This window comes from Plasmodium sp. gorilla clade G2 (assembly GCF_900097015.1).
Source record: "Plasmodium sp. gorilla clade G2 genome assembly, chromosome: 2".
NCBI classification, from domain to species: Eukaryota; Apicomplexa; class Aconoidasida; order Haemosporida; family Plasmodiidae; genus Plasmodium; species Plasmodium adleri (nom. inval.).
The window spans coordinates 640,001-655,000 of record NC_041694.1 but is presented as its reverse complement, the minus strand read 5'-3'; the positions used below and the strand labels follow the sequence as shown (position 1 = coordinate 655,000).

Genomic DNA, 15,000 nt, shown 5'->3' with positions numbered 1-15,000 from the left:
GAAGCAAAACTTAAAAGTTGTATGTATTGTGTAGCACCACAATGTAAACGATAATCATGTCTTGAAAGTTCTAATAATATTTGATATTTTAAAGAATCTTCATATTCTGTATTCATAACAAAATAATTATTAAAAGATTTAAAAATATAAGCTACATCAAAACCATCTTCAATAATATCTTGTACAGTTTTTTCCACATGCTTTAAATCTTTCATTTTACAAGCATCAATAATTTTATATACAATATCATCTGATGGTAATCCAGATACATCTAAAACTGAATTTAATGTAATTTTTGCATTAATACATGAACATAACTGTAATATAGAAACTGCTCTTCTTAAATCACCTTCCGTTGTTTCAATAATTTTTTCTAATGCATCGTCTACTATATCAATATTTTCATTTTGACATATATAAAGTAATTTTTCTTTTTTAATATTAATAGGTATGGATTGAAACCTATAACATGAACATCTACTAAAAATTGGATCAGATATTTTATGTATATAATTACATATAAGTATAAATCTTGTTACATTAGAATATATTTCTATTATTCTTCTTAAAGCTGATTGTGCATCCTCTGTCATCATATCAGCTTCATCCAATACAACCAATTTCCATGAAGGTAATACTTCTTTTGTTTCACTATGGATTTTATTTTTACTAATGCTTATTCTTGTATATGCTTTAATTTTTTCTCTTACCACATTTATACCTCTATCATCAGAAGCGTTCAATTCTAATACCCTCTCACTTATATTTTCCTTTCCAAACAATTCGTGAGCCAAAGCATTTATTGCTGATGTTTTACCTGTACCAGGAGGACCATGAAATATTAAATGAGGCATATTCTTTGTCCTCACAACTTCCTTTAACATCATTACAGCATTATTTTGATGAACGATATCATCTAACCTTTTTGGTCGATACTTTTCAACCCACGGAATATTTTCCATCTTAAAAAATATAAGGTCAAAAAATATATATGTGTATATATAATTTTATATGACTAGCCAAAAGAAAAAAAAAAAAAAAAAAAAAAAAAAAAAAAAAATTATACAGCTTTTGAAATAAAATTATGTACAATTGGCTAGTATGCAGGAAATTATTTCAAAAAAAAAAAAAAACAAACAAACAAATAATTAAATAAAAATATATATATATATATGTATATTTTTGTGCTTCTTATTTTTTCTAGTTAACCCTATATATATATATATATATATATATATATATATATATATTTATTTATTTATAGATTAAATACTATAAACCTATTTTTATCAATACTGTGTATCCTTCTTATATCTTTTTTATATTTGAATATACTTAAATTTATATTAAAATAATAAAAATTCCCCTCACACCCAAAAAAAATATAAAATAAAATAATAAATGGAATTATAAAGAGAAAACAGAAAAAAACTTTTTTTTTTTTTTTTTTCTTTTTTATTATTTATTTTTCCATTACATATATACCAAAATTTTCAGTATGTATCCTTCCTTATTTTTTTTTATTTCTTAAGATATAATATATACAAAGTATGAGTTAAGGGTATGCTAAATGAGAATTAAATTTATGTACACTAAAAATATATTATATTAATATATGTACATAATATATATATATTATAACATATATTTATATATATATATATATATATATATATATTTTTGAATTATTCATTAGAAGCTCAAAAAAATATATTAAATATAAGCTATATTATAAATTTTTATAATATAATATTATCGTGATATACAGATGAGCACTTTTTTATTAACTCCAAAAGACGCAAAAAGATTTATTATGCATCCAAATTATTTAATATATATTATTTATATATTTAATATTTAAAATCTATTATTAAATTTAAGAAAAATACAAAATAAAAATACTTACACTTATGAGTGTTAAAATAAAATATAATTTAATTAAAATATTTGTTCTTGTTAAGAAGGGAAAAAAAATAAAATATTATTTACAAATCATTGAAAAAAAGTATTATTAAAAAAATAATTTTATAAAAATAAACAGTTATGTAAATAAAGAAAAAATTATATGCTTGTTTCATTTTACGCATTATATATATTTTTTTTTTCATATAATAATAAATATATATATATCAATATTTTTATAACATATTTTGTTTAACCTTTATATAACTAACATTAACAAGAAATAAGAATTCTATTTTTCATGGTTCTCAAATTTTGTATAATTTTTTATTATTATATATCATATATATATATATATATATATATATATATATATATATATATATATTATTTTGATTTTTTTCTTTTTTATAATTCCTTGCCCATTTTATTTTCATGTTAAGCATATTTTTTGAGAATGTATTTTTGAATATTTTCATTTACTTTTACAAAATATTTTTTCTACATATCATAATATATATATACAAAAAGAATATATTCTAAAATCATTGCAGGTAGCAAAAAAAGAGAATAAAAAAATTATAAAAATTGTAGGAATAAAAAGTATAACATAAATAATATTTAATAAACATATATATAATATAATATATATTATATATATAATATATATATATATTTTTCTTTTGTTCTCGTCTTCATTAAATTACGCTTGCATGTACTAAATATATGGAATGAAATATTGGTTGTTATCGTTAATAATATTTAATTTATATTAATTTAAAAAAAAAAAAAAGAAAAAAAATATATTTTAAGATTATATAGAGGTATAAAGTTACATAAATATTTAATTATATTTATATAATATTATATATATATATATATATAATACATATTTTTTTTTTTTTCTCGTCTTTATTAAAATAATAATACTTTTGAATATATACATAATACAATATATGAAAAGAAAAATTGTATGTTGTCTCAATAATTTTTAGATTAACATTAATATATATAAAAAAAAATATAAGATTATAATAGAGGAATAAAATTACATAAATATTTAAACATATATAAAATATTATATAATATATTTTTTTTTTTTTTTTTTTTTTTTTTTTTTTTTTTTGCATTCGTCATTAAATATACATATATGAAAACAAATTCGTTGTTGAAATAATTTTTAATTTATATTAATTTAAAAAAAAAAAAAAAAAAAAAAAAAAAAATCGAGATCTGTACATATCTATATATATATATATATATTAATATATGTATAGAACTTATAATGCTAAAATATATAAACCAAAGTAAAGTTTTGTTATTAAGAAAAATGAGTACTGTAAATAAAAATATGTCTAAAATAAATCAATTGAATAAGGATATTTTTATAGGTTTAAAGGAAAAAACATCCATATTAAAAAAAGAAAAATTATATCTAGAACTAGTTGAAGAGAAATTACATCTAACAAATTTTGAAACGTCTTGCCCTTTAACACATTTTACCTTAGCATATAAAATCAAAATCGATACCAGTGGTGTTGAGCTTAAGGTTGCTAATAATTCTGGAGGAACAAAAAGGAAAAATGAAGAAAAGAATGAAAAGAATGAAAAGAATGAAAAGAATGTGAATGATGAAAAGAAAGAAAAGAATGTGAATGATGAAAAGAATGAAAAGAATGTGAATGATGAAAAGAATGAAGCGAATGTGAATGATGAAAAGAATGAAACGAATGCGAATGATGAAAAAAATAAAACGAATGTTAATGATGAAAATAATAAAGTCGATTTTTATGATTCATTTGTTCAATTGAATATCCCTGTATTGAAAAATTTTGAAAAGGATTATTTTTTCAAACATATTATTGAACTTATTGATTCACTTGCAGCAGATGTAGTATATAGACATAGTATAGGTGTTTATAAAAGAAATGAAAAATATAATTTCGTAACAGTATTATTTAATAATTTAAAAACATATGAAAAGAATCTATTACATCATGATTTTTCATTTGGTCTTCGTGATACATATCCATTAACAATAAATTGTTATATTGTAAACTCAGGAACAACATCATATATATTAAAGGTTGATTTCTTTCAACAAAATAATTTAGTCTTTGATATATATACAACATTTGTTAATGTGAATTGTTTAACGTTTAAACCTCAACAAGTAGTACCTGTTTTGAACTCCTTGAAAGATGAAAAATATGAAAAAATCAAAACATTATGTTCTCATATAAAAGATGTACAGAGTTTATTTAATTATAAAGATGTTAAGAGTAAAACATTACATCAAAATGATTATGATATTTTATCAAATTATTTTAAAGAATATGAAACACAAAAGTTAGAATATATTAAAAATATAAATGAATGTACTAATTTATATGATAATGAAGAAAATGAAATTGCAAAAAATAGTAATGAAAATATATTAACAATATTTGATTCAATATTAAATTCAAATGATTTCTCTTTTTATGCTGGAAAAGAACAATATGCATGTAAAGATACATATGTGCAATCAAATATTTTTATATCATCAGAATTTAAGAATATACATAATTTTACATTTGGTGGCCATCTAGCTTATTTATCTTTTTGTCATGCAATGGTAGTAATAAAAAAATTTGTAATAAAACCAATACTAAAGGAAATTAATTCTATACAATATATTTTACCTGTCCCTGTCAATACAGAAGTATTATATAAAGGAAAGGTTGTATATTCTGATCAGCATAAAATACAAGTCAATGTAGCAACATATTGTTTTGATTATAAAAAAAAAAATTATTATTTAACTACAATCTGTGATATGTCATTTGAAAATAATTCAGACATATCATTTGTTCCTAAATCACAAGAAGAGTTCAAATTATATATGTTAGGTTATTTACGTTCACAAATTTTATCATAAAGGTAAGGACATCATACAAATATAATATATATATATATATATATATATATATATATATATGTGTATATATTTATTTATATGTGTGTAAAATTTTTTGTAAGACCATACTTTTATTACTTTGGATTGTATACACATTTGTATAAATCTTTTTATCTCTTCAAATATTTTTGTTATCACTAAAATGTTACAGATTGTATATCCTATAAGAACTTTTTAGATAAGTAAATATTATATAGTTGTGTTATGTGGTTGATAATTCGTATATACAGGAAGAAAAAAAAAAAAAAAAAAAAAAAAAAAAAAAAAATAAATAAATAAATATAAGATATATTAACACATTTAATATTTTCACATATATATGTTCATTTATTTGGTTGTCTTTTTTAAAAAAAATATAACATTGAAGGAAAAAGATTTCCTTCTTGTTACTACATTTTCTTATTTTATATCTTTATATTTTTATTTGCTTCTTTTTTATTATATTTTTTTTTTTTTTTTTTTTTTTTTTTTTGATATGAACTTTTTAAAAATTTTCTTTTTAAAGTAAGAGCAGCTAGTTAATTTTATAAGTTCTTTTTTTTCTTTTTTTTTTAATAAAATATATGAAATGAAAAAAACAAAGTGGGTTATATATATATATATATATATAATATATTTATATGGATGTATACTTACATATACATTTAAAAAAAAAAAAAAAAAAAAAAAAAGAAAAAACATCTACTTATAATTGTGATGGGTTAACATGTTTAGATGTTTCTTTTCTTACTCTTCTTTGTTCTCTTGATCTTACACGAACAAAACGTGAATGGATAGCACATGATACACAATAACATTGTTTAATATATAATTTAGGTAATTGAAATGTAGAATAAACAGAAGCTTCTTTAATATCTCTTTGTGCTGAGGTATCTACAATATTTCTTATATTGAATCTTTTTATAGCTTTATCCTTAGGTACACATCTTCCACAGTTAGAACATCTCAAAGGATTTACATGTCCTCTATTATGTTTGGACCTTCCTCCGTTTCTACGTTTCTTTGGCATTTTACTTTAAAAAAAAATAAAAAAATAAAAAAATAAAAAAATATAATATAATATATTAATATATTGGAATTAAAATCTTTTAATCTTGATATTTATTTCTTCAAATAATATATATATATATATATTATCAAAAATAAATTATTATTGGAAAAAAAAATATAAATTCTTATATATATTATTTATAAAAAATAATTCAAAAAAACACACAAAATTTTACAAAATAAAATATTTCATATAATATTATTTTATGTATTTTAATGGAACTTCAAAATATAAAATATGTTTCAATAATATAAATATAAATATATATATATATATTATTTTATTTACTTATTTTTTCTTTTTTTTTTTTTTTTTTTTTACTTACCTATAAAAATTAGTTAAATTATAATTTCTCAAATTTTATAAAAAGTAAAATAATTTCTTATTATTCTTATTATTCTTATTTTTATTATTATAATTATTATCTTAAGATAAAATTATATTTTATTACTTCTCCAAAATGTTTTAATTAAATTATACTTATTATTAAAAAATTATTTTCATAAAAAAATAAAAAGTAAAAAAATAAGAATAAAATTATGTTCGCATTTTTAAAACATTTATAAAAAAAATTAAACATTCACAATATATAATATATTTATATAATATAATAAATAATATGTATAATATATTTTTATATATAAGCACAATATCCCAATATATATATATTAAGCATATATATAATATATATATATATATATATATATATTTACAATATTATAATATAATTTATTATGTTTATATATATGGAAGAAATATTAATTATTATAAGCAAAACATATATATACAATAATATTATATTATATATATATATAATATAATAACACTATATGAAAATCCCTCTATATTTTTTTCATACTCCTTTAAACCCCTTTTAAAACTTTTTTTTTTTTTTTGTATTATCAATATAACATATATTTTAATATTATATAATTTAACAAAAAAAAAAAAAAAAAAAATACATAAAAAAATATAATTTTAAAAATTTTACTTTTTTATGATATTGTTTTAATTATTTTTTTTTTTTTTAAGGAAAAAAAGATAAATAAGTTATATTTATTTTAATATATATATATATATATTTATTCTTTTGGAGCTTCTAAAAATATGTATGTTTCTATATATATTTATATATACAATATAATATATAATTTATTTTCTTCTCATGCTTTTATTTTTGATTAGGTATATATAAAATATAAAAACAAGGCAAAGCTGGCGTGTTTATTATATTTATATTGTAGCTTAATTCTGCTGTATCTTTTAAAGGTTTCAAGAAATAATAAAATTTAATAAATATTGCTTTTTTTCTAAAAGAAATTAAAAAAAGAAAAAAAAAAATGAATTCTTTTTATACGCCCCAATTTGTATATTTCACATTTAAAAAATTCTTATATTTATAATATTTTTGAAATATAGAAAATAGTAATATAATATATTATATATGAGCTCAATAGTATGTATTACTATATGTACAACTTTATATAAATTTATGCGTATACTTGTATAAGGGTACACAGAAAATTATAAAAGATAATATTTTAGATATTTATATGAAATAATATAAAAAAAATACATATATATTTTATTCTTTATTTTTAAATATTTTTATATAAGCCCAAAAAAAAAAAAAAAAAAAAAAAAAAAAAAAAAAAAAGAATATTAAGTCTATATTTCTTAGGGACACATACTTTATAATATTGTACATATATATATATATATATATATATATATATATATATATTTCTTCTTCTTTTTTATGTCTTAATATAATAAAAAAATTATCAAACTTTTTATAATGTTCATTCCTTATGTTTTTTTTTAACACTCCTTAAATTATCCACATTTTCCACACTTAATTTTTTTTTTTTCTTTTTGTTTGTCTTTCTTATGAGCTCCAAAAAGGTAAATAATGTTATAAATCTCCTAATCAATGAAATAAAAGTAAAAGAAAAATCAGAAAATTCTAATGAATCAGCTAGCCAAAAAGGAATAGAAATTGCTAAATCATTTTTAAACATTACCTGTTCAGGTAAAAAAAAAAAAAAAAAAAAAAAAAAAAAGCTATTTCACAAAAATAATATATATATATATATATATATATATATATATGTACAATATTTATAAATGAATTATTTTTTTAATATCCCATTTAATTCATATTTTATAATAAAAAGTAAGAATAACCAAATTTACAAGACACCAACATTTATAATATTTTTTTATAATTTCCGTTTTACATATAGACGAGAAGATTATAAATGACAATAATGAATGCATAAAAAAAGAACGAATAAAACCAAATGAACTAAAAGATAAAGTAAATATTGAAGGTGATCAAATAAATCAAAATGAACAAAATCATGACGATGACGATGTTATTAATGAAAATGAAAAAGCCGTTTTAGAATTTTATGATGAAAAAATTGACAATTATGATGAAGAATATGTGAATAAAAAATATCGTAAGAAAATAATATTATAACATTTATGAAAATATATCATTATATTCATTTATTTAATGTAATTTAATTTAATGCTATATCCAAAATATGTATATATATATATATATATATATATATATTTATTTATTTATTTATTTATATTATTTTTAGGATTTGGCACAAAATCATGCGATTCTAGTTTATGTTGTTGTGGTTGTTTTATTCCTGTATGCTATCAAAGTCAAAGGTTAGTTTTTTTTTTTTTTTTATAAACATACCTAATAATATATATATTCCTTTATCTATATACATTTATATGTATCCATTTATTATCTCCTTAGGCATGAATATTATGTTAATCAGTACAGAGCTTTATATGCAATTAACATAAGAATAGACGAGGACACAATAATTGACGAGCGTCAAATTAATTCTAAAAGATACGAAGAAAACGATAAAGATCAAGAAAATAATGAAAACAAACAGAATAAGGAATCTGATAAATCCTTAAAATATCATGCTGTTTTTTGTATAAATTGTAATAATCATATAGCGTATTTTGAAATACAAGAAAGAGTTTTCCACTTTTTTGACGTTTTACCTGATTAAGGTGAAATGAATTATTTTGTTAAAATAATAGATATGGATATAAAATATATTTTAACCATAAATTTTTTATAAATAAATATATAATATCTGTATATATTTTTTTTTGTTCATAATTTGAAAAATATATATATATATATTTATATATTTATGTATGTTAATAAAACAAAGTATTTTATTATTTATTTTATATTTTTTATTAATTTTACTTTTTTTTTTTTTTGGTATCATTAATCAAAAGGGAGAAAAAAAAAAAAAAAAAAAAAAAAAAACTTTCATATAAATATTATTTTTTTTCTTACTTTTTCTAAAATTTGTTTAAAAATTAATTAAAGATAATCCATTAATATTTATTTTATTCTTTTAATTTGAACACGTTGCATAGAAATTTGAAAAATAAAAAAATATTTTATTTTTTTAAATTCTCCAATTATAAAATATTATTTGTATATGTATATGAGTTCATGCATCATTTTGGATATCCCACTTTTTTATAAAAAAAAAAAAAAAAAAAAGAATAATAAAGGGATTATATCTAATATAAGGAAAAAAATAATAATAATAAAAAATTTATGTAAAAATATAAAAAAAAATTAAAAAGGAAAAAAATAAAAAAAACAAACCCAATATAACAAGCTAATATATGATTTGTAATTTTTTTTTTTTTTTTTTTTTTTTCTGAGCGGAACGTAAAAAAATAGAAAAAACAAATTTGTTCTTTTCATTTTATAATATATATTTGATATGATCTTATATGTGAACATATAAGTTAATATTTTTATCTACTTTTATGTTTTCTTCATTATTAATTTATACATATATATATATAATATTTATTTAAATATTCAATATATATATATATATATATTTACATATTATTAACAAAAAAAGTCAAATTTGTGATTCATCTTCATCATATTCTTATTATTTACAATAATGGTCTTATATTTTTTTTTTTCTTAAGATTATATATATATTTCGAATTTATATAGCCTAATGATGAATATGATAAATATATATATGTATATAATATTCATCCTGTTGTGTACATGTTGAACATGTTTTTTTAAACAATTAATCATTTTTTTTTATTTAATGTTTTTTTTTTTTTTTTCTTTTTTTTGTGTGTTTTATTTTCCTTTTATTTTATATTAAAAGGATACAAAAATGAAAGAAGAAAAAAGTAATAGTGAACATAATGAAAATAAATACTTGTCTCATTTATATTCATTTTTAAACTCCAATTATATAAGAAGCTCATTTGAAAATAAATCGGAAAATGTGCAAAACAAAAATAAGAAACATTTATCTTCTCGAAAGGCTTATAGATATCTAATCAGGAAATTTAAAAAGGTAATCCATATATATAAATATATATATATATATATATATATATATATATATATTAAAATACGAATACACTTATATATATTTTTACTTTTTCAAAGGTTGCTATAGAATGTGATTTATACTTTGAGGAGATAGAAATTAAAAATGAAAACGAGAAATTGTTCATACAGTTATTTGGTAAAAACACTGTAACTTTAAAAAAACTTTATAGAAAAAAAAAAACAATTGATCATTACTTTTTTCTACTTCTATTATTTAATATTTTATCTAATCTCCCATATTCCATTATACCTATCCAAAAGGTTAGTATTTACAAAACAAAAATGTGCATAATAATGATATGCCTACAAAATAAATATGTTTTCACATATATATGTATGATAATTTTTTCTTTCTTTTACAGTTTGTTGACATATGCGATAGTTATATAGGTTATGGGGTGCATCTCCTGATAAATTTGAATAGCACTTTATATAATAAAAAGAAAAAAATTCACAAAATATTTTTTGATCCGGTAACATTAAATGGTTTCTATATATATATATATATATATATATATATATATATATATATATATATATGTATATTTTTATTTATATAGATATTTCTTTTATTTTCATTTTTATTTTTTTTCTTAACCGTTCAGGTGTTTTATTTGTTTACATCACTGTGGAATAATCACCATTTTCAAATATCGTTATCAAATACTATGGTATGTAAAAAATATAAAGAAGAAATAAAAGATTCCATTACCTTTTAATATGTCTATAATTATAAAATGTATTTAAAATATATATATATATATATGCAAATATTTATATATTTATATTTTTTTATATTTTTATGTTTATTTTATTAATTGTTATTTATTTATTTATTTATTTATTTTTTTTTTTTTTTTTCTGAATTGTTCAGGTAATTTTGTTTTTCTTTTACAAAATATATATTATATTGAAAAAATTGGAAATACGAAATGTGAATTTATTTGATAACATCTATATATTATGTTCTTCTTATGTAAACAAGATAAATTCAACATTATGGTAAACTTAAAATATATATATATATATATATATATATATATATATATATGTGTGTTTATTTATATATATGTACATGCATTTAATCGTATTATATATATATATTTTTTTTTTTTGTTGTAATGATATAGGTTTAGCATGTATCTCATCATGAAACGGATGCTCATTGATGAGTGCGAAATAAAAATCATTAAAAAGAAAAAGACATATTTAATATTACCCATATTTATCGACATTATAAAAATTTTGGATGTATATGATGAAATAATAAAAAAGACAAACATCGAGCCGTTGATGAAATTATATGAGGAATTAAAATTATTTTTACTTTATTTTTTCCATAAATTATTATATAATTTATTAACTGAACAAGATAATTTACCTCGAAATATTTTCAAATATTTACAAATAAATAACAATATAATATATAATAAGAAAAAGAAGTATAACAATTTGTTATCATATAACTCGAAGAAAAAAAATTCTAGTGAATTTTTTAATAGTTATTATAGATATACAAATTCGATAAATGAAAATGTGGTGTTTTTATCATTTTTTGAAAATTTTTATTTCTTTAATACATTTACGAATAATGGTCAAGCTGCCAGTTCTTTTCCCTCCTTATCTTTTTCTTTTAATTCTATAGGTTCTTCTATTGAATCTGAAGAAGGTGATATGTATAAGGATCATAATGATCTACATAACAAAATGGAAATATATAATCATAATAATGATAATAATAATAATTATATATATGATAAAAGTGGAAAAGAATTTGATCACAAAAATGATTATGAAGATATAATAAATAAAGATCACACGACCCTCAATCATGCCAAATATGATAATATTTCTTCAAAAAATGAAGATAATAATAATGATAATAATAACAATTGTCGTAATTATTATAATAATGGAAGTTTGATAAAAAATGAGAAATCTTCTCAGATAATAAAAATGTATAAAAACAAAATCGATATTTTAAATATGCAATATAATCATTTTTTCGTTCATAGATGTAAAAATGAGGGGAAGTGTATTTTATTAATTAAAAGTTATTTTAATGATTATTTATGTGCCCTAGTAAATAGTTTGTATATATATTCGAAGGATATATATTCTACTAAGAATTTTGATTTAAACAGGGAAGGGAAAAATAAATGGAAAGAAAAAAATGATAATAATGATAATAGTGATAATAGTGATAAGAGTGATAATAATGATAATAGTGATAATAATGATAATAGTGACAATAATGATAATAGTGATAATAATAATAATAGTGATAATAATAATAATAATAATAATAGTGATAATAATAATAATAGTGATAATAATAATAATAATAGTAATTATTATGATGATGATAATATCTTATATAATAACAACATGTCAAAGGAAGAAATAAAAAATATAACAGAAAAACGAAAATTTTCAAATAAGCAAACAGATGCATATGAAAATAATAAAAGTTCTAAAAATGAAGAATTGATATACTCAAATAGTAATAATAAAAATTCATTTAAGACGCATAAGATGAATGATATTCATTTTAATATTATTCACAAACAGAAGATAGAAGAATATCATGAAAGTAAAGAGAAAAAAGAAAGAAAAAGAAAAAGAAAGAAAAAGAAAATAAAGGTTATAAATAAAAATAAAAAAGAATATATAAAAAAACGGAAAAAATTTGGAGAAAATTATATACCTATTTTAAATACACTTATAAGTTTTATTGAAGTGATATATAAAAATGTGTTTAAAAAAGTTTTAATAAAAATAAATAAAAGTAAAAGTATTAATGATTTAAAATTATATTCTTATATAGAAAAGATATATGAATATAATACATTTTATTGTCTTAAAAATCGATTAAAAAAATTTTGTTTTACATTATTTTTTTCAGTTACTTTAAAAAATTTAATTAAATGTTATATTTATAAAATAAAAAGAGAAGAACTAAATAAAAATAACTTTGAGAAATTTCAATCAACATTAATATATGATACATGCAGTTTTATAAATATATATAATCAGTTAAGTCAAACGAATTTTAAAGATATTTTTAGAAATAAATATGTGAACTTTTTAATATATATAAAAAATATATTAACCTTACCATATGACAAATTGTTAAGAGTACCTATAAAAAATAAATACTTTTTTTTTTATATTAAAAATAAAAGAATAGATATACCATTTCAAAAATTTTTTAATGAATATAAATTAAAAAATGAAAAAATATTTCATGCAAATCAAAATGTAAAATCATTATTAGTAGACAGATATAATTATATATTCAATGAAGCAAAAGGAAATACAATCAATCATAAGAATAAAAGTAAAAATTCATTTTTCTTTTTAAAAAACTCTAATAATATGCATGAAAAATTATATAATATCTTACAAACATTTAATCCTTTAAATAGTTTTTATTCAAAAACAAATGAGGAAAATGAGCAATTGATACATTCTTATAACAATGACGAATTTAAAGACGAGTATACTTCTATAAAAACTTATGATAGTAAAAATAATATATACATAGATAATTATGATGATAATAAGGATAATAACATATATTATAGTAGTATAAGTAGTACATCAAGTAGTAAATCTGAAATGAATATAAATAACACGGATGTTTATACTAGTAGTAAGAGTAGTTATAATAATAAAAACAACAGCAGTGAGAACAGTAGTGATATAATAATAAGCAATGTAGATAATATGTGTAATGAAAATAATGAAGGTAATAAATTATCTATAAGTGTTAATAAACAAGTTGATTTAAAGAAAAAAAAAAAAAGTATATATGAAGAGAAAAGGGATTATATATCATGTAGTGATAATATGAATGATGAAATTATTGAGAATATATCAAATAATAACAAAAAAAATAATAATAATAATAATATTAATAGTAATAGTAATTGTGAGGGTAATATTCATAGTAGTTATTATGATGATGATAATAATAATAGTATTAGTAGTAATAGTGATTTCTCTTTCGCATATAATAATATGGATGATGAAAAAAAAAGAAAAAAAAAGGAAAAAAAGAAAAAAAAGGAAAAAAAGGAAACGGAGAGCTATTATGATGTCAGCAGTATTAATAGTAATGAAGTGTATGAAGAAAAACAAAATATACAAACAATATTTCAAAGAAAAAAAAAAATAAATAACAATAATATGAAAAATCCTTTTGAAATGAATATTGATGAAAAAAAAAATAGTATAAAGGTATATATAAAGAATTCAAATGAACAATATGATCGAAAAATATTACTTTTAAAAGATGACAAAATATATTTTTATGATTCAGAACATTCGATAACATATGATTCATTTTATTTTCTTATGGAGATAAAAAAAATTTATTCATGTGATGGTTTTTTTGATTCATTGATTAATTCTCAAAGGTTGAGTTCTATTAATTCTTCATTTACATCAACAGAAGATAATGAATTTTATTCTAAAAAAAAAGATACGCTCTCTTCAGAGAGTGATTGGCAAAAATGTGGATATGACGCAAAAATTGTAAGAAAATTAATCATAATATGTTAAAAATAAAATATGTATGAATATATAAATGTTTATATATATATATATGTATGTATGTGTGTGTATTTTTTTTATGTTGTCCTT

At 18.0% G+C, this 15,000-nt stretch overlaps 5 protein-coding genes across 5 annotated transcripts in view; 3 read left to right on the top strand and 2 right to left on the bottom strand.

Moving 5' to 3' along the window:
- The window catches only part of PADL01_0216800 (replication factor C subunit 2, putative), a gene marked incomplete at both ends in the record, with an annotated part of 993 nt that extends 31 nt beyond the window's left edge, over positions 1–962 (bottom strand). The window contains one exon of the mRNA XM_028682703.1: positions 1–962. This exon is cut by the window's left edge and continues 31 nt beyond it. Within this exon, the coding sequence (XP_028536408.1) occupies positions 1–962 (962 nt within the window).
- Positions 963–3,187: 2,225 nt separating this feature from the next.
- Positions 3,188–4,822, top strand: PADL01_0216700 (conserved Plasmodium protein, unknown function; the record flags this gene model as incomplete). Its single annotated transcript, XM_028682692.1, has 1 exon — positions 3,188–4,822. The coding sequence occupies one exon, from the start codon at positions 3,188–3,190 to the stop codon at positions 4,820–4,822; it is 1,635 nt and encodes a 544-aa protein (XP_028536407.1).
- Positions 4,823–5,546: 724 nt separating this feature from the next.
- PADL01_0216600 (40S ribosomal protein S26) lies at positions 5,547–5,870 on the bottom strand (the record flags this gene model as incomplete). Its single annotated transcript, XM_028682681.1, has 1 exon — positions 5,547–5,870. The coding sequence occupies one exon, from the start codon at positions 5,868–5,870 to the stop codon at positions 5,547–5,549; it is 324 nt and encodes a 107-aa protein (XP_028536406.1).
- Positions 5,871–7,802: 1,932 nt separating this feature from the next.
- On the top strand, positions 7,803–8,965 carry PADL01_0216500 (E2F-associated phosphoprotein, putative; the record flags this gene model as incomplete). Its single annotated transcript, XM_028682670.1, has 4 exons — positions 7,803–7,944; positions 8,159–8,377; positions 8,528–8,603; positions 8,698–8,965. The coding sequence occupies 4 exons, from the start codon at positions 7,803–7,805 to the stop codon at positions 8,963–8,965; spliced, it is 705 nt and encodes a 234-aa protein (XP_028536405.1).
- A 1,164-nt stretch (positions 8,966–10,129) lies between these two features.
- Positions 10,130–15,000, top strand: part of PADL01_0216400 (conserved Plasmodium protein, unknown function) — a gene marked incomplete at both ends in the record, with an annotated part of 5,820 nt that continues 949 nt past the window's right edge. Inside the window, 6 exons of the mRNA XM_028682658.1 lie at positions 10,130–10,315; positions 10,411–10,614; positions 10,716–10,826; positions 10,959–11,024; positions 11,228–11,355; positions 11,484–14,892. Of these exons, the coding sequence (XP_028536404.1) occupies positions 10,130–10,315; positions 10,411–10,614; positions 10,716–10,826; positions 10,959–11,024; positions 11,228–11,355; positions 11,484–14,892 (4,104 nt within the window). The remainder of the gene's footprint in view (positions 10,316–10,410; positions 10,615–10,715; positions 10,827–10,958; positions 11,025–11,227; positions 11,356–11,483; positions 14,893–15,000) is intronic.